Source organism: Oncorhynchus kisutch, unplaced genomic scaffold (genome assembly GCF_002021735.2).
Source record: "Oncorhynchus kisutch isolate 150728-3 unplaced genomic scaffold, Okis_V2 Okis05a-Okis16b_hom, whole genome shotgun sequence".
NCBI lineage: Eukaryota > Metazoa > Chordata > Actinopteri > Salmoniformes > Salmonidae > Oncorhynchus > Oncorhynchus kisutch.
Window position 1 is genome coordinate 4242971 of NW_022261982.1, and position 26278 is coordinate 4269248.

Below are 26278 nucleotides of genomic sequence, written 5' to 3' on the forward strand. Positions count from 1 at the left end.
AGACAGATACCGGACAGATACTGGACAGATACCAGACAGATACCAGACAGATACCAGACAGATACTGGACAGATACCAGACAGATACCGGACAGATACTGGACAGATACCAGACAGATACGGGACAGATACCAGACAGATACCAGACAGATACTGGACAGATACCGGACAGATACCAGACAGATACCAGACAGATACCAGACAGATACTGGACAGATACCAGACAGATACCGGACAGATACTGGACAGATACCAGACAGATACGGGACAGATACCAGACAGATACCAGACAGATACTGGACAGATACCGGACAGATACCAGACAGATACCAGACAGATACCAGACAAATACTGGACAGATACCAGACAGATACCAGACAGATACTGGACAGATACTGGACAGAGACCAGACAGATACTGGACAGATACCAGACAGATACTGGACAGATACCAGACAGATACCAGACAGATACCAGACAGATACCAGACAGATACCAGACAGATACCAGACAGATACTGGACAGATACTGAACAGATACTGGACAGAACAGCACACACACGCAGGCATGAGCACAGGCAGGCACACACACACACTTCACTCCCTCTTACCCCTCTAATCCTCCCCTTCGTGGAGCTCTCACCTCACTAAATCAATGTTCCTGGCATTACAAACACATAGTACAATCTGTAGACGAAACATAACAGAATATCAATGAGTCTTTGTATCTCTCTTATCTGTTTTCATCTACTTTCACAGAACACATTTCACCCTCTTATCACACACACATAAACCATTTCTCTCTCACACTCTCTCTCCTTTCTGTCTTTCTGTTTGACCCTCTCTCTCTCTCTCTGACCCCTGGGCTGTAGGAGGTGTGGGCGTGTTGGTGTGAGCTGCTGTCCTACCTGGAGCAGGAGAACGGCTGGCTGGACCAGCTGGAGCAGAAGCTAGACGAGACAGACAGCATCCCGGGGGGAGCAGAGGAGCTCTGTGAGGCCCTTGATGTGAGCACCTTTGACCTTTCACCACTTACAGACCCTCTCCTAGGGGTTCACCACACTCTCTCTGTCGTTATGTCGTTCCTGGGGGACTCCATTCATCAGCCTTCAGCAGCTATTGACCAATAATGGCAGCAGCTACATGGTCATGGTTCATGTCAAAACCCGAAAGAGGAACAACTGTTTTCCCCAAGATTTGTCCTGAGTCAGTCATATCTATCTCTGTATTAGTGATACCAGGTACGGCCCAGAGTCAGTCATATCTATCTCTGTCTTAGTGATACCAGGTACGGCCCAGAGTCAGTCATATCTATCTCTGTATTAATGATACCAGGTACGGCCCAGAGTCAGTCATATCTATCTCTGTCTTAGTGATACCAGGTACGGCCCAGAGTCAGTCATATCTATCTCTGTATTAATGATACCAGGTACGGCCCAGAGTCAGTCATATCTATCTCTGTATTAGTGATACCAGGTACGGCCCAGAGTCAGTCATATCTATCTCTGTATTAATGATACCAGGTACGGCCCAGAGTCAGTCATATCTATCTCTGTATTAGTGATACCAGGTACGGCCCAGAGTCAGTCATATCTATCTCTGTATTAATGATACCAGGTACGGCCCAGAGTCAGTCATATCTATCTCTGTATTAGTGATACCAGGTACGGCCCAGAGTCAGTCATATCTATCTCTGTATTAGTGATACCAGGTATGGCCCAGACAGAGGAGGGGTGAATATACTGGACACTGATTGGCCTAAAATAAAAACTAAAGTGTGTGTGTGTGTGTGTGTGTGTGTGTGTGTGTCCAGGCCCTGGACACATTGCTGCGTCACCCTGAAGATGGGAGGAACCAGATCAGAGAGCTGTCTCAGACCCTGATGGACGGAGGAGTTCTGGATCAACTGATCCAACACAAACTAGAGGCCTTCAACACACGCTGGGATGAACTCATGCAGAGGGTGAGGTCTTCTCTGTGTTAAACATACACACATACAGAGAGGCTGAGGCCTTCAACACACGCTGGGATGAACTCATGCAGAGGGTGAGGTCTTCTCTGTGTTAAACATACACACATACAGAGAGGCTGAGGCCTTCAACACACGCTGGGATGAACTCATGCAGAGGGTGAGGTCTTCTCTGTGTTAAACATACACACATACAGAGAGGCTGAGGCCTTCAACACACGCTGGGATGAACTCATGCAGAGGGTGAGGTCTTCTCTGTGTTAAACATACACACATACAGATGTAGGATCTTAATTCGATCACTCTTTTGTTGCTGAGAATTTTCCTGCACAGTAGAAAATACAAGCGTGTAGTGTATTCAAGGTTTAAAAAGGCTTCTGAAGTGTGTAATTTCCACTCTAAAATGTGAGACTTGATTTGCCCTAACACTAAAGGTATTAACTACTTTTAAAAAATGACCGTTAATTATTATCCACAAAATAATTCACATTTCCTGTTGCTGCAGGATTATTTTCCTGCTGTAGCAAACAGGCTCAAATGAAGACCCCACATCTGTAAAGAGAGGGTGAGGAGGGATAGAGATATAGGCCTGGCTGACATCTGAGATAAAGACCTACTTCTCTGTCAGATTCTTACACACTGACATTAGTCATAAGCACTCACATACACAACACAATAAGGCTATGACAATCCCTGTATTCATTCTGCAGTCATGTGATCCTCTATGAAAGAACTGATTAATGCATAGCTCTTAAGCCTTTCTCCATTGAGCCAGTATCAGTGTGTCAGTATCAGTGTCTGTTAGTCTGTCTGTGTAGACTGACGCTTACTGGGGTCATGAAGTTCGGAGAATCGTCTTCCTGTATAGTTGTGATCTATAAAGGAGAATCCTCTTCCTGTATAGTTGTGATCAATAAAGGAGAATCCTCTTCCTGTATAGTTGTGATCAATAAAGGAGAATCCTCTTCCTGTATAGTTGTGATCAATAAAGGAGAATCCTCTTCCTGTATAGTTGTGATCTATAAAGGAGAATCCTCTTCCTGTATAGTTGTGATCAATAAAGGAGAATCCTCTTCCTGTATAGTTGTGATCAATAAAGGAGAATCCTCTTCCTGTATAGTTGTGATCAATAAAGGAGAATCCTCTTCCTGTATAGTTGTGATCAATAAAGGAGAATCCTCTTCCTGTATAGTTGTGATCTACAAAGGAGAATCCTCTTCCTGTATAGTTGTGATCTATAAAGGAGAATCCTCTTCCTGTATAGTTGTGATCTATAAAGGAGAATCCTCTTCCTGTATAGTTGTGATCAATAAAGGAGAATCCTCTTCCTGTATAGTTGTGATCAATAAAGGAGAATCCTCTTCCTGTATAGTTGTGATCAATAAAGGAGAATCCTCTTCCTGTATAGTTGTGATCAATAAAGGAGAATCCTCTTCCTGTATAGTTGTGATCTATAAAGGAGAAGAGGTAGTGGAACTGTCACATGGCACTCGAGTGTTTGTGAGTATGATGGTGACAGAGAAGGAAAGAAAGACAGACAGAGGGGCAGACAGACCGACAGACGGGCAGACAGACTGGCAGCACGGCAGACCGACAGACAGGCAGGCCAGCAGATAGATAGACAGGCAGACCGAGGCAGGCAGGCAGGCAGACAGACAGACAGACAGACAGACTGGCCGACAGACAGGCAGACAGACAGACAGACAGACAGATAGACAGACAGTCTTAGAGTCAGATAAAGAGCAGTGTTGGGATCACCTCATCTTCTTAACTGGCTGAATTGTAAAGTGAATTGACCCCAGACCTGAGACAGAGACAGAGAGAGGTAGTAAATATCGTTCTGGAAATGCATTTGTTTTATTGAACTGATTTATCTGTAACTGATTCATTTGTCTTGTTCTGCCCTGCACCTTACTGTGCTGCCTTAACTAGGCCCAATAACTACACTATACTGTAATGCCTTACTGTGCTGCCTTAACTAGGCCCAATAACTACACTATACTGTAATGCCTTACTGTGCTGCCTTAACTAGGCCCAATAACTACACTATACTGTAATACCTTACTGTGTGGCCTTAACTAGGCCCAATAACCACACTATACTGTAATGCCTTACTGTGCTGCCTTAACTAGGCCCAATAACTACACAATGCCTTACTGTGCTACCTTAACTAGGCCCAATAACTACACAATGCCTTACTGTGCTACCTTAACTAGGCCCAATAACCACACTATACTGTAATGCCTTACTGTGCTGCCTTAACTAGGCCCAATAACTACACTATACTGTAATACCTTACTGTGCTGCCTTAACTAGGCCCAATAACTACACTATACTGTAATGCCTTACTGTGCTGCCTTAACTAGGCCAATAACTACACAATACCTTACTGTGCTACCTTAACTAGGCCCAATAACTACACTATACTGTAATACCTTACTGTGCTGCCTTAACTAGGCCCAATAACTACACTATACTGTAATACCTTACTGCGCTGCCTTAACTAGGCCCATAACTACACTATACTGTAATGCCCTACTGTGCTGCCTTAACTAGGCCAATAACTACACAATACCTTACTGTGCTACCTTAACTAGGCCCAATAACTACACTATACTGTAATGCCTTACAGTGCTGCCTTAACTAGGCCCAATAACTACACTATACTGTAATGCCTTACTGTGCTGCCTTAACTAGGCCAATAACTACACAATGCCTTGCTGTGCTACCTTAACTAGGCCCAATAACTACACAATACCTTACTGTGCTACCTTAACTAGGCCCAATAACTACACAATATCTTACTGTGCTACCTTAACTAGGCCCAATAACTACACTATACTGTTATACCTTACTGTGCTGCCTTAACTAGGCCCAATAACTACACAATGCCTTACTGTGCTACCGTGTATCTAAGGCCCAATAACTACACTATACTGTAATGCCTTACTGTACTGCCTTAACTAGGCCCAATAACTACACTATACTGTAATGCCTTACTGTGCTGCCTTAACTAGGCCCAATAACTGCACTATACTGTAATACCTTACTGTGTGGCCTTAACTAGGCCCAATAACTACACTATACTGTAATGCCTTACTGTGCTGCCTTAACTAGGCCCAATAACTACACTATACTGTACTGTAATACCTTACTGTACTGCCTTAACTAGGCCAATAACTACACAATACCTTACTGTGCTGCCTTAACTAGGCCAATAACTACACAATACCTTACTGTGCTACCTTAACTAGGCCCAATAACTACACTATACTGTAATTTATTTATTTTATTTTATTTTACCTTTATTTAACCAGGTAGGCAAGTTGAGAACAAGTTCTCATTTACAGCTGCGACCTGGCCAAGATAAAGCAAAGCAGTTCGACAGATAAAACGACACAGAGTTACACATGGAGTAAAAACAAACATACAGTCAATAATGCAGTATAAACAAGTCTATATACAATGTGAGCAAATGAGGTGAGAAGGGAGGTAAAGGCAAAAAAGGCCATGATGGCAAAGTAAATACAATATAGCAAGTAAAATACTGGAATGGTAGTTTTGCAATGGAAGAATGTGCAAAGTAGAAATAAAAATAATGGGGTGCAGAGCTAAATAAATAAATAAATTAAATACAGTTGGGAAAGAGGTAGGTGTTTGGGCTAAATTATAGGTGGGCTATGTACAGGTGCAGTAATCTGTGAGCTGCTCTGACAGTTGGTGCTTAAAGCTAGTGAGGGAGATAAGTGTTTCCAGTTTCAGAGATTTTTGTAGTTCGTTCCAGTCATTGGCAGCAGAGAACTGGAAGGAGAGGCGGCCAAAGAAAGAATTGGTTTTGGGGGTGACTAGAGAGATATACCTGCTGGAGCGTGTGCTACAGGTGGGAGATGCTATGGTGACCAGCGAGCTGAGATAAGGGGGGACTTTACCTAGCAGGGTCTTGTAGATGACATGGAGCCAGTGGGTTTGGCGACGAGTATGAAGCGAGGGCCAGCCAACGAGAGCGTACAGGTCACAATGGTGGGTAGTATATGGGGCTTTGGTGATAAAACGGATTGCACTGTGATAGACTGCATCCAATTTGTTGAGTAGGGTATTGGAGGCTATTTTGTAAATGACATCGCCAAAGTCGAGGATTGGTAGGATGGTCAGTTTTACAAGGGTATGTTTGGCAGCATGAGTGACGGATGCTTTGTTGCGAAATAGGAAGCCAATTCTAGATTTAACTTTGGATTGGAGATGTTTGATATGGGTCTGGAAGGAGAGTTTACAGTCTAACCAGACACCTAAGTATTTGTAGTTGTCCACGTATTCTAAGTCAGAGCCGTCCAGAGTAGTGATGTTGGACAGGCGGGTAGGTGCAGGTAGCGATCGGTTGAAGAGCATGCATTTAGTTTTACTTGTATTTAAGAGCAATTGGAGGCCACGGAAGGAGAGTTGTATGGCATTGAAGCTTGCCTGGAGGGTTGTTAACACAGTGTCCAAAGAAGGGCCGGAAGTATACAGAATGGTGTCGTCTGCGTAGAGGTGGATCAGGGACTCACCAGCAGCAAGAGCGACCTCATTGATGTATACAGAGAAGAGAGTCGGTCCAAGAATTGAACCCTGTGGCACCCCCATAGAGACTGCCAGAGGTCCGGACAGCAGACCCTCCGATTTGACACACTGAACTCTATCAGAGAAGTAGTTGGTGAACCAGGCGAGGCAATCATTTGAGAAACCAAGGCTGTCGAGTCTGCCGATGAGGATATGGTGATTGACAGAGTCGAAAGCCTTGGCCAGATCAATGAATACGGCTGCACAGTAATGTTTCTTATCGATGGCGGTTAAGATATCTTTTAGGACCTTGAGCGTGGCTGAGGTGCACCCATGACCAGCTCTGAAACCAGATTGCATAGCAGAGAAGGTATGGTGAGATTCGAAATGGTCGGTAATCTGTTTGTTGACTTGGCTTTCGAAGACCTTAGAAAGGCACGGTAGGATAGATATAGGTCTGTAGCAGTTTGGGTCAAGAGTGTCCCCCTCTTTGAAGAGGGGGATGACCGCAGCTGCTTTCCAATCTTTGGGAATCTCAGACGACACGAAAGAGAGGTTGAACAGGCTAGTAATAGGGGTGGCAACAATTTCGGCAGATAATTTTAGAAAGAAAGGGTCCAGATTGTCTAGCCCGGCTGATTTGTAGGGGTCCAGATTTTGCAGCTCTTTCAGAACATCAGCTGAATGGATTTGGGAGAAGGAGAAATGGGGAAGGCTTGGGCGAGTTGCTGTTGGGGGTGCAGTGCTGTTGTCCGGGGTAGGAGTAGCCAGGTGGAAAGCATGGCCAGCCGTAGAAAAATGCTTATTGAAATTCTCAATTATGGTGGATTTATCAGTGGTGACAGTGTTTCCTATCTTCAGTGCAGTGGGCAGCTGGGAGGAGGTGTTCTTATTCTCCATGGACTTTACAGTGTCCCAGAACTTTTTGAGTTAGTGTTGCAGGAAGCAAATTTCTGCTTGAAAAAGCTAGCCTTGGCTTTTCTAACTGCCTGTGTATAATGGTTTCTAGCTTCCCTGAACAGCTGCATATCACGGGGGCTGTTCGATGCTAATGCAGAACGCCATAGGATGTTTTTGTGTTGGTTAAGGGCAGTCAGGTCTGGGGAGAACCAAGGGCTATATCTGTTCCTGGTTCTAAATTTCTTGAATGGGGCATGTTTGGTTAGGAAGGCATTTAAAAAAAATATCCAGGCATCCTCTACTGACGGGATGAGATCAATATCCTTCCACGATACCCCGGCCAGGTCGATTAGAAAGGCCTGCTCGCAGAAGTGTTTCAGGGAGCGTTTTACAGTGATGAGTGGAGGTCGTTTGACCGCTGACCCATTACGGATGCAGGCAATGAGGCAGTGATCGCTGAGATCTTGGTTGAAGACAGCAGAGGTGTATTTAGAGGGGAAGTTGGTTAGGATGATATCTATGAGGGTGCCCGTGTTTAAGGCTTTGGGGAGGTACCTGGTAGGTTCATTGATAATTTGTGTGAGATTGAGGGCATCAAGTTTAGATTGTAGGATGGCTGGGGTGTTAAGCATGTTCCAGTTTAGGTCGCCTAGCAGCACGAACTCTGAAGATAGATGGGGGGCAATCAGTTCACATATGGTGTCCAGAGCACAGCTGGGGGCAGAGGGTGGTCTATAGCAGGCGGCAACGGTGAGAGACTTGTTTTTAGAGAGGTGGATTTTTAAAAGTAGAAGTTCAAATTGTTTGGGTACAGACCTGGATAGTAGGACAGAACTCTGCAGGCTATCTTTGCAGTAGATTGCAACACCGCCCCCTTTGGCAGTTCTATCTTGTCTGAAAATGTTGTCGTTTGGAATTAAAATGTCTGAATTTTTGGTGGTCTTCCTAAGCCAGGATTCAGACACAGCTAGAACATCCGGGTTGGCAGAGTGTGCTAAAGCAGTGAATAGAACAAACTTAGGGAGGAGGCTTCTAATGTTAACATGCATGAAACCAAGGCTATTACGGTTACAGAAGTCGTCAAAAGAGAGTGCCTGGGGAATAGGAGTGGAGCTAGGCACTGCAGGGCCTGGATTCACCTCTACATCGCCAGAGGAACATAGGAGGAGTAGAATAAGGGTACGGCTAAAAGCTATGAGAATTGGTCGTCTAGAACGTCTGGAACATAGAGTAAAAGGAGGTTTCTGGGGGCGATAAAATAGCATCAAGGTATAATGTACAGACAAATGTATGGTAGGATGTGAATACAGTGGAGGTAAACCTAGGTATTGAGTGATGAAGAGAGAGATATTGTCTCTAGAAACATTGTTGAAACCAGGAGATGTCATTGCATGTGTGGGTGGTGGAACTAATAGGTTGGATAAGGTATAGTGAGCAGGACTAGAGGCTCTACAGTGAAATAAGCCAATAAGCACTAACCAGAACAGCAATGGACAAGACATATTGACATTAAGGAGAGGCATGCTTAGTCGAGTGATCAAAAGGGTCCGGTGAGTGGAGAGGTTGGTTGGTGATTTAGACAGCTAGCCAGGCCATCGGTAGCAAGCTAGCATAGGATGGAGGTCTGTTGTTAGCCACCTCTTGCATTCCGTCAGTAGATTAGTGGGGTTCCGTGTGGTAGAGGGGATTAATCCAAATCACACAACAACAACAAAAATAAAAACAATAGATATAGTTATAGAGGCCCAAGAAGAAAACATAATAATAATAATAAAAATAAAATAAAAAATTGTCCAATTGTCTATTCAGATAGCAGCCGGTAAGACAGCTAACGGTTAGCAGGCCGCAGATGGGTGTTCAGGTAACGTCGCGACGGAGGAGCCAGCCGAATAACTCCTTCGGGTAGATAATGTCGGCAGTCCAGTTGTGAAGGCCCGGTGGGGCTCCGCGAAGGCAGTAAAACGGGTCCGGATAGGTGACTGCAGCCCAGGTGTGATTGATGGAACTCAGGAGTGATTGACGGAGCTTGCTAGCTCCGGAATAATTGATGTTTGCTCCGGAATCGACGAAGGCCGATAGTCACACGGATAGCAGCTAGCTAGCTGTGAGATCCGGGTATGAATGTCCAGAGAGCAGTCGAAATCCAGGGACATTGAGAGAACAATTGGTCCGGTATGTTCCGTTCCGAGCCGCGCTGCACCGTACAGAACTGGCGATAGATTTTCGAGCTAAAGGATAGCTGATGACCACAAACCGTGGTTAGCTGAATACTAACGATTTGCCAGTAGAGGAGCTAACTAGCTTCTGAACTAGCTTCTGGATTAGCTTCTGGCTAGTTTCAGGCTAGCTTCTTGGAGTTTCTGGCTAGCTTCTTGGAGGATTACAGATCTGAGGTAAATAATACTTTTTTATAAATATACATTGGTGAGGCGGGTTGCAGGAGAGTGTTTTGAAGATGAGTTGATGGAAAATAAAAATAAAATGTATGTGAAAAAGTTGTAAATATATATATATATACAGGACACGACAAGACGAGGACAAAAGACGTCTGAACTGCTATGCCACCTTGAACACCTGTGTGTTAATACCTTACTGTGCTGCCTTAACTAGGCCCAATAACTACACTATACTGTAATGCCTTACTGTGCTGCCTTAACTAGGCCCAATAACTACACTATACTGTACTGTAATACCTTACTGTACTGCCTTGTAGTAGTAGTTTACCTGTGATGGTAGGTAGTAGTTTATTAGTGGTGGTAGGTAGTAGTTTATTAGGGATGGTAGGTAGTAGTTTATTAGTGATGGTAGGTAGTAGTTTATTAGGGGTGGTAGATAGTAGTTTATTAGGGGTGGTAGGTAGTAGTTTATTAGTGGTGGTAGGTAGTAGTTTATTAGGGGTGGTAGATAGTAGTTTATTAGGGGTGGTAGGTAGTAGTTTATTAGTGGTGGTAGGTAGTAGTTTATTAGTGATGGTAGGCAGTAGTTTATTAGTGATGGTATATAGTAGTTTATTAGTGGTGGTAGGTAGTAGTTTATTAGTGGTGGTAGGTAGTCGTTTATTAGTGGTGGTAGGTAGTCGTTTATTAGTGGTGGTAGGTAGTCGTTTATTAGTGGTGGTAGGTAGTAGTTTATTAGTGGTGGTAGGTAGTAGTTTATTAGTGGTGGTAGGTAGTAGTTTATTAGTGGTGGTAGGTAGTAGTTTATTAGGGGTGGTAGATAGTAGTTTATTAGGGGTGGTAGGTAGTAGTTTATTAGGGGTGGTAGGTAGTAGTTTATTAGTGGTGGTAGGTAGTAGTTTATTAGGGGTGGTAGATAGTAGTTTATTAGGGTTCGTAGGTAGTAGTTTATTAGTGGTGGTAGGTAGTAGTTTATTAGTGATGGTAGGTAGTAGTTTATTAGTGATGGTATATAGTAGTTTATTAGTGGTGGTAGGTAGTAGTTTATTAGTGGTGGTAGGTAGTCGTTTATTAGTGGTGGTAGGTAGTAGTTTATTAGTGGTGGTAGGTAGTAGTTTATTAGTGGTGGTAGGTAGTAGTTTATTAGTGGTGGTAGGTAGTAGTTTATTAGTGATGGTAGGTAGTAGTTTATTAGTGGTGGTAGGTAGTAGTTTATTAGTGGTGGTAGGTAGTAGTTTATTAGTGGTGGTAGGTAGTAGTTTATTAGTGGTGGTAGGTAGTATTTTATTAGTGATGGTAGGTAGTAGTATATTAGTGGTGGTAGGTAGTAGTTTATTAGTGGTGGTTGATAGGTAGTGTTAGTAGTTTATTAGTGATGGTAGGTAGTAGTTTAGTGTGGATCAGTGGACTATACATAGACTGTTAGCCCCTGGGATTAGAGAGACTCACCTGCACACACACACACAGAGAGAGAGGGATAATGATGACATCATCAGTGTGAAGCACAAGCAGTGAAAGGTTTCCGTTAGTTAAACCCAACCGAGGAGAGGAGCAACGTGTGTTTACATCTCCTTCAGACCTGGTTTGATGAGTCCAACCTTCAAGAGGGTGTGTGTGTGTGTGTGTGTGTGTGTGTGTGTGTGTGTGTGTGTGTGTGTGTGTGTGTGTGTGTGTGTGTGTGTGTGTGTGTGTGTGTGTGTGTTTGCCTGTTTTGCTCTTAAATTTAGCTTTCACTTGTGTTTTTTTACTAACTGTGTCTCTGTTTTTCTCTGTGTGTCTCTGTGTGTCTCTGTGTGTCTCTGTGTGTCTCTGTGTGTCTCTGTTTTTCTCTGTGTCTCTGTGTGTCTCTGTGTGTCTCTGTGTGTCTCTGTTTTTCTCTGTGTGTCTCTGTGTGTCTCTGTGTGTCTCTGTGTGTCTCTGTGTGTCTCTGTGTGTCTCTGTTTTTCTCTGTGTCTCTGTGTGTCTCTGTGTGTCTCTGTGTGTCTCTGTTTTTCTCTGTGTGTCTCTGTGTGTCTCTGTGTGTCTCTGTGTGTCTCTGTTTTTCTCTGTGTCTCTGTGTGTCTCTGTGTGTCTCTGTGTGTCTCTGTGTGTCTCTGTTTTTTCTCTGTGTCTCTGTGTGTCTCTGTGTGTTTCTCAGGCGGTTCGACGGCAGCAGCAGCTGGAGAGGAGTGTGCAGTGGGCCCAGGAGAATGACAAGACGCTGCGTCTCATCAATGACTCTCTGGACGCCACCGACCGCCACCTGTCTGCCTACATCGCTGACCACATCGACGCAGCACAGATACCACAGGAGGCACAGGTTAGGGGGGATTGGGAGGGTGTTTGTGGAGAGAGGGTGGTTGTTGGAGGAGTGTGTGTTTGTGTGTGTGTGTGTGTGTGTGTGTGTGTGGGTGTGGGTGTGGGTGTGGGTGTGTGTGTGTGTGTGTGTGGGTGTGGGTGGGTGTGGGTGTGGGTGTGGGTGTGTGTGTGTGTGTGTGTGTGTGTGTGTGTGTGTGTGTGTGTGTGTGTGTGTGTGTGTGTGTGTGTGTGTGTGTGTGTGGGTGGGTGGGTGTTCTCCCTCCAGTCTTCGTTAGTCATCTAGCTACTGTCTCTGTCCTGAATGATCTCCTTTATTGAAACCGGTTCACTGACCAGCTCCTTCAGACTGATGTTTCTCCAGCTCCTTCAGACTGATGTTTCTCCAGCTCCAAGTCTAATTCAGACTGATGTTTCTCCAGCTCCAAGTCTAATTCAGACTGGTGTTTCTCCAGCTCCAAGCCTAATTCAGACTGATGTTTCTCCAGCTCCAAGTCTAATTCAGACTGATGTTTCTCCAGCTCCAAGCCTAATTCAGACTGATGTTTCTCCAGCTCCAAGCCTAATTCAGACTGATGTTTCTCCAGCTCCAAGTCTAATTCAGACTGATGTTTCTCCAGCTCCAAGCCTAATTCAGACTGTGGAGATATTTCTCCAGCTCCAAGTCTAATTCAGACTGATGTTTCTCCAGCTCCAAGCCTAATTCAGACTGATGTTTCTCCAGCTCCAAGCCTAATTCAGACTGATGTTTCTCCAGCTCCAAGTCTAATTCAGACTGATGTTTCTCCAGCTCCAAGTCTAATTCAGACTGATGTTTCTCCAGCTCCAAGCCTAATTCAGACTGATGTTTCTCCAGCTCCAAGCCTAATTCAGACTGATGTTTCTCCAGCTCCAAGCCTAATTCAGACTGATGTTTCTCCAGCTCCAAGCCTAATTCAGACTGATGTTTCTCCAGCTCCAAGCCTAATTTTTTATTTATTTCACCTTTATTTAACCAGGTAGGCTAGTTGAGAACAAGTTCTCATTTGCAACTGCGACCTGGCCAAGATAAAGCATAGCAGTGTGAGCATACAACAAAGAGTTACACATGGAGTAAACAATTAACAAGTCAATAACACAGTAGAAAACGAAGGGGGGGTCTATATACAATGTGTGCAAAAGGCATGAGGAGGTAGGCAAATAATTACAATTTTGCAGATTAACACTGGAGTGATAAAAGATCAGATGGTCATGTACAGGTAGAGATATTGGTGTGCAGAAGAGCAGAAAAGTAAATAAATAGAAACAGTACGGGGATGAGGTAGGTGAAAAGGGTGGGCTATTTACCAATAGACTATGTACAGCTGCAGCGATCGGTTAGCTGCTCAGATAGCTGATGTTTGAAGTTGGTGAGGGAGATAAAAGTCTCCAACTTCAGCGATTTTTGCAATTCGTTCCAGTCACAGGCAGCAGAGTACTGGAACGAAAGGCGGCCAAATGAGGTGTTGGCTTTAGGGATGATCAGTGAGATACACCTGCTGGAGCGCGTGCTACGGATGGGTGTTGCCATCGTGACCAGTGAGCTGAGATAAGGCGGAGCTTTACCTAGCATAGACTTGTAGATGACCTGGAGCCAGTGGGTCTGGCGACGAATATGTAGCGAGGGCCAGCCGACTAGAGCATACAAGTCGCAGTGGTGGGTAGTATAAGGTGCTTTAGTGACAAAACGGATGGCACTGTGATAGACTGCATCCAGTTTGCTGAGTAGAGTGTTGGAAGCCATTTTGTAGATGACATCGCCGAAGTCGAGGATCGGTAGGATAGTCAGTTTTACTAGGGTAAGCTTGGCGGCTTGAGTGAAGGAGGCTTTGTTGCGGAATAGAAAGCCGACTCTTGATTTGATTTTCGATTGGAGATGTTTGATATGAGTCTGGAAGGAGAGTTTGCGGTCTAGCCAGACACCTAGGTACTTATAGACGTCCACATATTCTAGGTCGGAACCATCCAGGGTGGTGATGCTAGTCGGGCATGCAGGTGCAGGCAGCGACCGGTTGAAAAGCATGCATTTGGTCTTACTAGCGTTTAAGAGCAGTTGGAGGCCACGGAAGGAGTGTTGTATGGCATTGAAGCTTGTTTGGAGGTTAGATAGCACAGTGTCCAGAGACGGGCCGAAAGTATATAGAATGGTGTCGTCTGCGTAGAGGTGGATCAGGGAATCGCCCGCAGCAAGAGCAACATCATTGATATACACAGAGAAAAGAGTCGGCCCGAGAATTGAACCCTGTGGCACCCCCATAGAGACTGCCAGAGGACCGGACAGCATGCCCTCCGATTTGACACACTGAACTCTGTCTGCAAAGTAATTGGTGAACCAGGCAAGGCAGTCATCCGAAAAACCGAGGCTACTGAGTCTGCCGATAAGAATATGGTGATTGACAGAGTCGAAAGCCTTGGCGAGGTCGATGAAGACGGCTGCACAGTACTGTCTTTTATCGATGGCGGTTATGATGTCGTTTAGTACCTTGAGTGTGGCTGAGGTGCACCCATGACCGGCTCGGAAACCAGATTGCACAGCGGAGAAGGTACGGTGGGATTCGAGATGGTCAGTGACCTGTTTGTTGACTTGGCTTTCGAAGACCTTAGATAGGCAGGGCAGGATGGATATAGGTCTGTAACAGTTTGGGTCCAGGGTGTCTCCCCCTTTGAAGAGGGGGATGACTGCGGCAGCTTTCCAATCCTTGGGGATCTCAGACGAGATGAAAGAGAGGTTGAACAGGCTGGTAATAGGGGTTGCGACAATGGTGGCAGATAGTTTCAGAAATAGAGGGTCCAGATTGTCAAGCCCAGCTGATTTGTACGGGTCCAGGTTTTGCAGCTCTTTCAGAACATCTGCTATCTGGATTTGGGTAAAGGAGAACCTGGAGAGGCTTGGGCGAGGAGCTGCGGGGGGGGCGGAGCTGTTGGCCGAGGTTGAAGTAGCCAGGCGGAAGGCATGGCCAGCCGTTGAGAAATGCTTATTGAAGTTTTCGATAATCATGGATTTATCAGTGGTGACCGTGTTACCTAGCCTCAGTGCAGTGGGCAGCTGGGAGGAGGTGCTCTTGTTCTCCATGGACTTCACAGTGTCCCAGAACTTTTTGGAGTTGGAGCTACAGGATGCAAACTTCTGCCTGAAGAAGCTGGCCTTAGCTTTCCTGACTGACTGCGTGTATTGATGTTTCTCCAGCTCCAAGCCTAATTCAGACTGATGTTTCTCCAGCTCCAAGCCTAATTCAGACTGATGTTTCTCCAGCTCCAAGCCTAATTCAGACTGATGTTTCTCCAGCTCCAAGCCTAATTCAGACTGATGTTTCTCCAGCTCCAAGCCTAATTCAGACTGATGTTTCTCCAGCTCCAAGCCTAATTCAGACTGATGTTTCTCCAGCTCCAAGCCTAATTCAGACTGATGTTTCTCCAGCTCCAAGTCTAATTCAGACTGATGTTTCTCCAGCTCCAAGCCTAATTCAGACTGATGTTTCTCCAGCTCCAAGCCTAATTCAGACTGATGTTTCTCCAGCTCCAAACCTAATTCAGACTGATGTTTCTCCAGCTCCAAGCCTAATTCAGACTGATGTTTCTCCAGCTCCAAGCCTAATTCAGACTGATGTTTCTCCAGCTCCAAGCCTAATTCAGACTGATGTTTCTCCAGCTCCAAGTCTAAATCAGACTGATGTTTCTCCAGCTCCAAGCCTAATTCAGACTGATGTTTCTCCAGCTCCAAGCCTAATTCAGACTGATGTTTCTCCAGCTCCAAGCCTAATTCAGACTGATGTTTCTCCAGCTCCAAGTCTAATTCAGACTGATGTTTCTCCAGCTCCAAGCCTAATTCAGACTGATGTTTCTCCAGCTCCAAGTCTAATTCAGACTGATGTTTCAGAGTAGAACACAGGGTACAGAGTAGAACACAGGGGACAGAACAGAACACAGGGGACAGAGTAGAACTCAGGGGACAGATCAGAACACAGGGGACAGATCAGAACACAGGGGACAGATCAGAACACAGGGGACAGATCAGAACACAGGGGACAGAGTATAACACAGGGGACAGAGAATAGAACACATGGGACAGAACAGAACACAGGGGACAGAGTAGAACACAGGGGACAGAGTAGAACACAGGGGACAGAGCAGAACACAGGGGACAGAGTAGAACACAGGGGACAGAACATAACACAGGGGACAGGGTAGAACACAGGGGACAGAGTAGAACACAGGGGACAGAGTAGAACACAGGGGACAGAGCAGAACACAGGGGACAGAGTAGAACACAGGGGACAGAACAGAACACAGGGGACAGGGTAGAACACAGGGGACAGAGTAGAACACAGGGGACAGAGTAGAACACAGGGGACAGAGCAGAACACAGGGGACAGAGTAGAACACAGGGGACAGAATAGAACACAGGGGACAGGGTAGAACACAGGGGACAGAACAGAACACAGGGGACAGAGCAGAACACAGGGGACAGAGTAGAACACAGGGGACAGAACAGAACACAGGGGACAGGGTAGAACACAGGGGACAGAACATAACACAGGGGACAGAGTAGAACACAGGGGACAGGGTAGAACACAGGGGACAGAACAGAACACAGGGGACAGAGTAGAACACAGGGGACAGAACAGAACACAGGGGACAGAGTAGAACACAGGGGACAGGGTAGAACACAGGGGACAGGGTAGAACACAGGGGACAGAACATAACACAGGGGACAGAGTAGAACACAGGGGACAGAGTAGAACACAGGGGACAGAGTAGAACACGGGGGACAGAGTAGAACACAGGGGACAGAACAGAACACAGGGGAGAGTAGAACACAGGGGACAGAGTAGAACACAGGGGACAGAGTAGAACACAGGGGACAGAACAGAACACAGGGGAGAGTAGAACACAGGGGAGAGTAGAACACAGGGGACAGAGTAGAACACAGGGGACAGAGTAGAACACAGGGGACAGAACAGAACACAGGGGAGAGTAGAACACAGGGGAGAGTAGAACACAGGGGAGAGTAGAACACAGGGGAGAGTAGAACACAGGGGACAGAGCAGAACACAGGGGACAGAGTAGAACACAGGGGACAGAGCAGAACACAGGGGACAGAGCAGAACACAGGGGACAGAACAGAACACAGGGGACAGAGCAGAACACAGGGGACAGAGCAGAACACAGGGGACAGAGCAGAACACAGGGGACAGAACAGAACACAGGGGACAGAGTTGAACACAGGGGACAGAGTAGAACACAGGGGACAGAACAGAACACAGGGGACAGAGTAGAACACAGGGGACAGAGTAGAACACAGGGGACAGAGTAGAACACAGGGGACAGAACAGAACACAGGGGACAGAGTAGAACACAGGGGACAGTGTAGAACACAGGGGACAGAGTAGAACACAGGGGACAGAGTAGAACACAGGGGACAGAGCAGAACACAGGGGACAGAGTAGAACACAGGGAACAGAGTAGAACACAGGGGACAGAGTAGAACACAGGGAACAGAGTAGAACACAGGGGACAGAGTAGAACACAGGGGACAGAGTAGAACACAGGGGACAGAGCAGAACACAGGGGACAGAGCAGAACACAGGGGACAGAGTAGAACACAGGGGACAGGGCAGAACACAGGGGACAGGGCAGAACACAGGGGACAGAGTAGAACACAGGGGACAGAGTAGAACACAGGGGACAGAGTAAACACAGGGGACAGAGCAGAGAATAGATGAGACTGGTGGAGTTTCTATCGGTTTTATTTTCCCTCTTTAATTCTCCTCAAACCTTGAGGCTGTCCTCCCCCATGTGGTAGAGGGATGGAGGTGCATGGGAATGAGTGTGTGTGTTCTGATTGTCTGTGTTTTGTTTAAACAGAAGATCCAGACAGAGCTGAATGGTCACGAGGCGACTCTGGCAGACATGAAGAAGAAGAATACAGAGAGAGACCAGTCAGAGAGAGTAGCAGCCCAGATCCACCTGATACAGGTAACACACACACACACACACACACACAGACAGACATACACACACACACTCTCTCTCTCTCTCTCTCTCTCTCTCACACACACACTCTCACACACACTCTCACACACACACAGACACACACAGACACACACCTTAGCATCTTCACACAGTCCACAAATAAATCCATAGTGTCACGTTTTAGACTTGTCGATATCAGACAAAAGAATATATATATATATAATAATATATACTCTACCTTCTGCATATATATATATATACTCTACCTTCTGCATATATATATATATACTCTACCTTCTGCATATATATATATATACTCTACCTTCTGCTATATATATATATATATATACTCTACCTTCTGCATATATATATATATACTCTACCTTCTGCATATATATATATTATACTCTACCTTCTGCATATATATATATATATATACTCTACCTTCTGCATATATATATATACTCTACCTTCTGCATATATATATATATATACTCTACCTTCTGCATATATATATATATATACTCTACCTTCTGCATATATATATATACTCTACCTTCTGCATATATATATATATATACTCTAACCTTCTGCATATATATATACCTTGCATATATATTACTCTACTCTGCATATATATATACTCTACCTTCTGCATATATATATACTCTACCTTCTGCATATATATATATATACTCTACCTTCTGCATATATATATATATACTCTACCTTCTGCATATAATATATATACTCTACCTTCTGCATATATATATATATATACTCTACTTCTGCATATATAATATATATACTCTACCTTCTGCATATATATATATAATACTCTACCTTCTGCATATATTATATATACTACCTTCTGCATATATATATATACTCTACCTTCTGCATATATATATATATATACTCTACCTTCTGCATATATATATATATATATTATACTCTACCTTCTGCATATATATATATATACTCTACCTTCTGCATATGTATATATATACTCTACCTTCTGCATATATATATATATATATACTCTACCTTCTGCATATATATATATATACTCTACCTTCTGCATATATATATATATATATCTACCTCTGCATATATATATATATATATACTCTACCTTCTGCATATATATATATATATATACTCTACCTTCTGCATATATATATATATACTCTACCTTCTGCATATATATATATATACTCTACCTTCTGCATATATATATATATATACTCTACCTTCTGCATATATATATATATAACTCTACCTTCTGCATATATATATATATACTCTACCTTCTGCATATATATATATATACTCTACCTTCTGCATATATATATATATACTCTACCTTCTGCATATATATATATACTCTACCTTCTGCAATATATATATATACTCTACCTTCTGCATATATATATATATACTCTACCTTCTGCATATATATATATATACTCTACCTTCTGCATATATATATATATACTCTACCTTCTGCATATATATATATATATACTCTACCTTCTGCATATATATATATATATACTCTACCTTCTGCATATATATATATATATACTCTACCTTCTGCATATATATATATATACTCTACCTTCTGCATATATATATATATACTCTACCTTCTGCATATATATATATATACTCTACCTTCTGCATATATATATATATTACTCTACCTTCTGCATATATATAATATATACTCTACCTTCTGCATATATATATATATACTCTACCTTCTGCATATATATATATATAGCCTCTACCTTCTGCATTATATATATAATATACTCTACTTCTGCAATATATATATATATACTCTACCTCTGCATATATATATATATATACTCTACCTTCTGCATATATATATATATATACTCTACCTTCTGCTATATATATATATATACTCTACCTTCTGCATATATATATATATACTCTACCTTCTGCATAATATATATATATATACTCTACCTTCTGCATATATATAATATATATATACTCTACCTTCTGCTATATATATATATATACTCTACCTTCTGCATATATATATATATATATACTCTACCTTCTGCATATATATATATACTCTACCTTCTGCATATATATATACTCTACCTTCTGCATATATAATACATATATACTCTACCTTCTGCATATATTATATATATATACTCTACCTTCTGCATTATATTATATATACTCTACCTTCTGCATATATATATATATACTCTACCTTCTGCATATATATATATACCTACCTTCTGCATATATATTATTACTCTACCTTCTGCATATATATATACTCTACCTTCTGCATATATATTATACTCTACCTTCTGCATATATATATATATATATCTACCTTCTGCATATATATATATATACTCTACCTTCTGCATATATATATATATATATACTCTACCTTTGCATATATATATATACTCTACCTTCTGCATATTATATATATACTCTTACCTCTGCATATATATATATACTCTACCTTCTGCATATATATATATATACTCTACCTTCTGCATATATATATATATATAACTCTACCTTCTGCATATAATATATATATACTCTACCTTCTGCATATATATATATATACTCTACCTTCTGCATATATATATATATACTCTACCTTCTGCAATATATATAATATATACTCTACCTTCTGCATATATATATTATACTCCCTTCTGCATATATATATATACTCTACCTTCTGCATATATATATATATACTCTACCTTCTGCATATATATATATATACTCTACCTTCTGCATATATATATATACTCTACCTTCTGCATATATATATAGATATATACTCTACCTTCTGCATATATATATATATATATACTCTACCTTCTGCATATATATATATATAATCTACCTTCTGCCCCTGTAGAAGAAACTCCAGGAGGTGTGTGTGAAGTTCAGGCTCTTCCAGAAGCCTGCGAACTTCGACCTGCGCCTCTCAGAGTGTGAGAGGGTTCTCTGGGATGTGAAGGCACAGCTGGGGGTGTTGGACATACGCAGCGTGGAACAGGACGTGGTGCAGTCACAGTTGGAACAATGCATGGTGGGTAATCAATCAGTAATCAATCACACACTGCAGGGAAAAACACCTGCCGAGTAGTGATGTCACCTGCCGAGTAGTGATGTCACCTGCCGAGTAGTGATGTCACCTGCCGAGTAGTGATGTCACCTGCTGAGTAGGGATGTCACCTGCTAGTTCCTGCTCATCCTGCTGGTACCTGCTAGTTCCTGCTAGTACCTGCTAGTCCTGCTGGTACCTGCTAGTTCCTGCTAGTCCTGCTGGTACCTGCTAGTTCCTGCTCGTCCTGCTGGTACCTGCTAGTTCCTGCTCGTCCTGCTGGTACCTGCTAGTTCCTGCTAGTCCTGCTGGTACCTGCTAGTTCCTGCTCGTCCTGCTGGTACCTGCTAGTTCCTGCTAGTCCTGCTGCTACCTGCTAGTTCCTGCTTATCCTGCTAGTCCTGCCAGGTCTGCTGGTACCTGCTAGTTCCTGCTAGTCCTGCTGGTACCTGCTAGTCCTGCTAGTACCTGCTAGTTCCTGCTAGTCCTGCTGCTACCTGCTAGTTCCTGCTCATCCTGCTAGTCCTGCTAGTCCTGCTGGTACCTGCTAGTCCTGCTAGTACCTGCTAGTCCTGCTAGTCCTGCTGGTACCTGCTAGTCCTGCTAGTACCTGCTAGTCCTGCTAGTCCTGCTGGGGACGGGCTCGTTTCAGATTTCTAGCCTCACAGATTCACATTCTAGTTGTTGTCTTCTATGGATTGTTTACAGTCTTAGAAAACAGGGTCCAAACAGGTTCTTCGACGGTCCCCAAACATTACAGTCTTAGAAAACACGGTCCAAACGGGTTCTTCGACGGTCCCCAAACATTACAGTCTTAGAAAACAGGTACTTCGACGGCCCCCAAACATTACAGTCTTAGAAAACAGGTTCTTCGACGGTCCCCAAACATTTCATTACAGTTGAAATCATGTTGTTTTCATATGAGTTGTTTCTTTACAGCGGAGTCTCCTTTATTGATCATGAACTGTGCATGACTGATTTAATATAGTGTTATTAACAGTGTGCCTCTCTCTCTCCTCTCTCTCTCCTCCTTCCCTCTCTCCCTCTCCTCCTTCCCTCTCTCTCTCCTCCTTCCCTCTCTCCTCCTTCCCTCTCTCCCTCTCCTCCTTCCCTCTCTCCCTCTCCTCCTTCCCTCTCTCTCTCTCCTCCTTCCCTCTCCCTGTCTCTCTCCTCCTTCCCTCTCTCTCTCCTCCTTCCCTGTCTCTCTTCTCCTTCCCTCTCTCTCTCTCTCTCCTCCTTCCCTCTCTCTCTCTCTCTCCTCCTTCCCTCTCCCTGTCTCTCTCCTCCTTCCCTCTCTCTCTCTCCTCCTTCCCTCTCTCTCTCTCTCTCCTCCTTCCCTCTCTCTCTCTCTCTCTCCTCCTTCCCTCTCTCTCTCTCTCTCCTCCTTCCCTCTCTATCTCTCGCTCTCCTTTTTCCCTCTCTCTCTCTCTCCTCCTTCCCTCTCTCTCTCTCTCTCCTCCTTCCCTCTCTATCTCTCGCTCTCCTTTTCCCTCTCTCTCTCTCTCTCCTCCTTCCCTCTGTCTCTCTCCTCCTTCCCTCTCTCTCTCTCTTCCTTCCCTCTGTCTCTCTCCTCCTTCCCTCTCTCTCTCTCCTCCTTCCCTCTCTCTCTCCTCCTTCCCTCTCTCTCTCTCCTCCTTCCCTCTGTCTCTCTCCTCCTTCCCTCTCTCTCTCCTCCTTCCCTCTCTCTATCTCTCTCCTCCTTCCCTCTCTCTCTCTCTCTCCTCCTTCCCTCTCTCTCTCTCTCTCCTCCTTCCCTCTCTATCTCTCGCTCTCCTTTTCCCTCTCTCTCTCTCCTCCCCTCTCTCTCTCTCTCTCTCTCCTCTTTCCCTCTCTCTCTCTCTCTCTCGCTCTCCTTTTTCCCTCTCTCTCTCCTCCCCTCTCTCCTCCACTCTCTCTCCTCTTTCCCACTCTCTCTCCTCTTTCCCTCTCTCTCTCCTCTTTCCCTCTCACTCGCTCTCTCCTCCTTCCATCGCTCTCCTTACTCCCATCCCTCCGCCCTCTCTCTCTCTCCTCTTTCCCTCTCTCTCTCCTCCTCCCCTCTCTCTCACGCTCTCTCCTCCTTCCATCGCTCTCCTTACTCCCATCCCTCCTCCCTCTCCTCCCCCTCTCCTTTCCTCCTATACAGAAGTTGTATAAGAGTCTGAGTGAGGTGAAGTTGGAGATAGAGACTGTGATAAAGAGCGGAAGACAGATCGTTCAGAGACAGCAGACGGAGAAGCCTAAAGAGCTGGACGACAGACTCACTGCCCTCAAGCTGCTCTATAATCAACTGGGCCTGCAGGTCAGTGTCAGCCAATAGCACGCCTCAACCTAAATCCACTGCCTCTCATACAGAGCCAATGATTGGTTTAACTGGTCACAAAGGATTCTGGGAGATGTAGTTTGGTGTGTATTAGTTTTGTTTTGGGGTTGGGTCATTTTTAAGTCGGGGAATAAATCAAGTTTATTTGAATGTAAAAGAATTGAATTGAATTCAGAGTGATTGATTAGATGAAGTTGATTACATTAGAAGTGAATGACAGGTATCTGTGAGATGTGTGTTTGTGTCTGTCAGGTGACGGAGGGAAAACAGGAACTAGAGAAGAGTCTGAAGTTGTCCAGGAAACTGCGTAAGGAGTTGAACAGCCTGACAGAGTGGCTAGCTGCTACAGACGCTGAGCTGACTAGGAGGTCGGCTGTGGAGGGGATGCCCAGTGATCTAGAGGCTGAGCTGGACTGGGCCAAGGTAGGAGGACAAACACACAGACCAGAAGATACACACACACACACACACCTGTAGGGACACACACACACACATAGGGACACACACACACACACACGTAGGGACACACACGCACACACACGTAGGGACACACACGCACACACACACACATACACACACATAGGGACACACACACACATGTAGGGACACACACACCTGTAGGGACACGGACACACATGTAGGGACACACACACACACACACGTAGGGACACACACGCACACACACGTAGGGACACACACGCACACACACACACATACACACACATAGGGACACACACACACACACATAGGGACACACACACACACACACACACACATACACACACACACACACACACACACACACACGTAGGGACACACACACACACACACACACACACACATACACACACACACACACACACACACACACACACACGTAGGGACACACACACACATACTTAGGGACACACACACACACACACACACACATAGGGACACACACACACACACATTTACTGATTTCCACCTGTGTTTGGTCATTTCCCAGCTCCAGTAAGGTGGTTTGTAAGTGGTGTGTAAGTGGTGTGTAAGTGGTGTGATGTCAGTGGTTATCTCAGTGGAGAAGGAGGTCAGAGGGCTGTCACAGTACAGCTGCTCTGAATCTATTCTCTCTCTACTGCTGAGGGCTTTCTATGGACACATCTTCTGCGTCCCAAATGACACCGTAGTGCCTATATAGTGCACTACTTTAGACCAGGACCATAGGGCTCTGTTCCCTATATAGTGCACTACTTTAGACCAAGACCATAGGGCTCTGTTCCCTATATAGTGCACTACTTTAGACCAGGACCATAGGGCTCTGTTCCCTATATAGTGCACTACTTTAGACCAGGGTCCCCATGTTAAGGGAATAGGTTGCCATTTGTGACGCAGCCTGTTTTCCTAGATGGCCTGGTTGGTTGCCAGGCAACACGATCGCTGTCAGTAAACAAACGGCTGATTGTCTGATGGGATCACAGGCTTCTATTTCCATCAGCCCGTCAACACTGTGATGTGTTGAATCTCTCCTTCAGTCCATCTGAGAAGATGGGAGGCTGATGCTCTATAATCTATCTGGGTCGTGTTCCTGGTCGGCTCTGATTGGATTCCACTCTTGAAAATAAAATGATTTGACTCAATCTGTTTCTTTCCCCCTCAATGTGATTAACCTCCCAGACAATGTTACAACCATCCCCCATTGTCCTCCAGGTTAGTGTCTTATATAGGGTCCCTCTGTCCTCCGGGTTAGTGTCTATATAGGGTCCCTATGTCCTCCAGGTTAGTGTCTTATATAGGGTCCCTCTGTCCTCCAGGTTAGTGTCTATATAGGGTCCCTCTGTCCTCCAGGTTAGTGTCTATATAGGGTCCCTCTGTTCTCTAGGTTAGTGTCTTATATAGGGTCCCTCTGTCCTCTAGGTTAGTGTCTATATAGGGTCCCTCTGTTCTCTAGGTTAGTGTCTTATATAGGGTCCCTCTGTTCTCTAGGTTAGTGTCTATATAGGGTCCCTCTGTTCTCTAGGTTAGTGTCTTATATAGGGTCCCTCTGTTCTCTAGGTTAGTGTCTATATAGGGTCCCTCTGTTCTCTAGGTTAGTGTCTATATAGGGTCCCTCTGTCCTCCAGGTTAGTGTCTATATAGGGTCCCTCTGTCCTCCAGGTTAGTGTCTATATAGGGTCCCTCTGTTCTCTAGGTTAGTGTCTTATATAGGGTCCCTCTGTCCTCTAGGTTAGTGTCTATATAGGGTCCCTCTGTCCTCTAGGTTAGTGTCTATACAGGGTCCCTCTGTTCTCTAGGTTAGTGTCTTATATAGGGTCCCTCTGTTCTCTAGGTTAGTGTCTATATAGGGTCCCTCTGTTCTCTAGGTTAGTGTCTATATAGGGTCCCTCTGTCCTCCAGGTTAGTGTCTATATAGGGTCCCTCTGTCCTCCAGGTTAGTGTCTATATAGGGTCCCTCTGTCCTCCAGGTTAGTGTCTATATAGGGTCCCTCTGTTCTCTAGGTTAGTGTCTATATAGGGTCCCTCTGTCCTCCAGGTTAGTGTCTATATAGGGTCCCTCTGTTCTCTAGGTTAGTGTCTATATAGGGTCCCTCTGTTCTCTAGGTTAGTGTCTTATATAGGGTCCCTCTGTTCTCTAGGTTAGTGTCTATATAGGGTCCCTCTGTTCTCTAGGTTAGTGTCTATATAGGGTCCCTCGGTCCTCCAGGTTAGTGTCTATATAGGGTCCCTCTGTCCTCCAGGTTAGTGTCTTATATAGGGTCCCTCTGTTCTCTAGGTTAGTGTCT

At 44.5% G+C, this 26278-nt stretch overlaps 1 protein-coding gene across 1 annotated transcript in view; it reads left to right on the plus strand.

Moving 5' to 3' along the window:
* The window catches only part of LOC109877047 (dystrophin-like), a 244760-nt gene that overhangs the window by 100578 nt on the left and 117904 nt on the right, over positions 1-26278 (plus strand). Inside the window, 7 exon segments of the mRNA XM_031813663.1 lie at positions 870-1004; positions 1811-1960; positions 11936-12097; positions 17977-18087; positions 21026-21199; positions 23340-23495; positions 23769-23939. Of these exon segments, the coding sequence (XP_031669523.1) occupies positions 870-1004; positions 1811-1960; positions 11936-12097; positions 17977-18087; positions 21026-21199; positions 23340-23495; positions 23769-23939 (1059 nt within the window).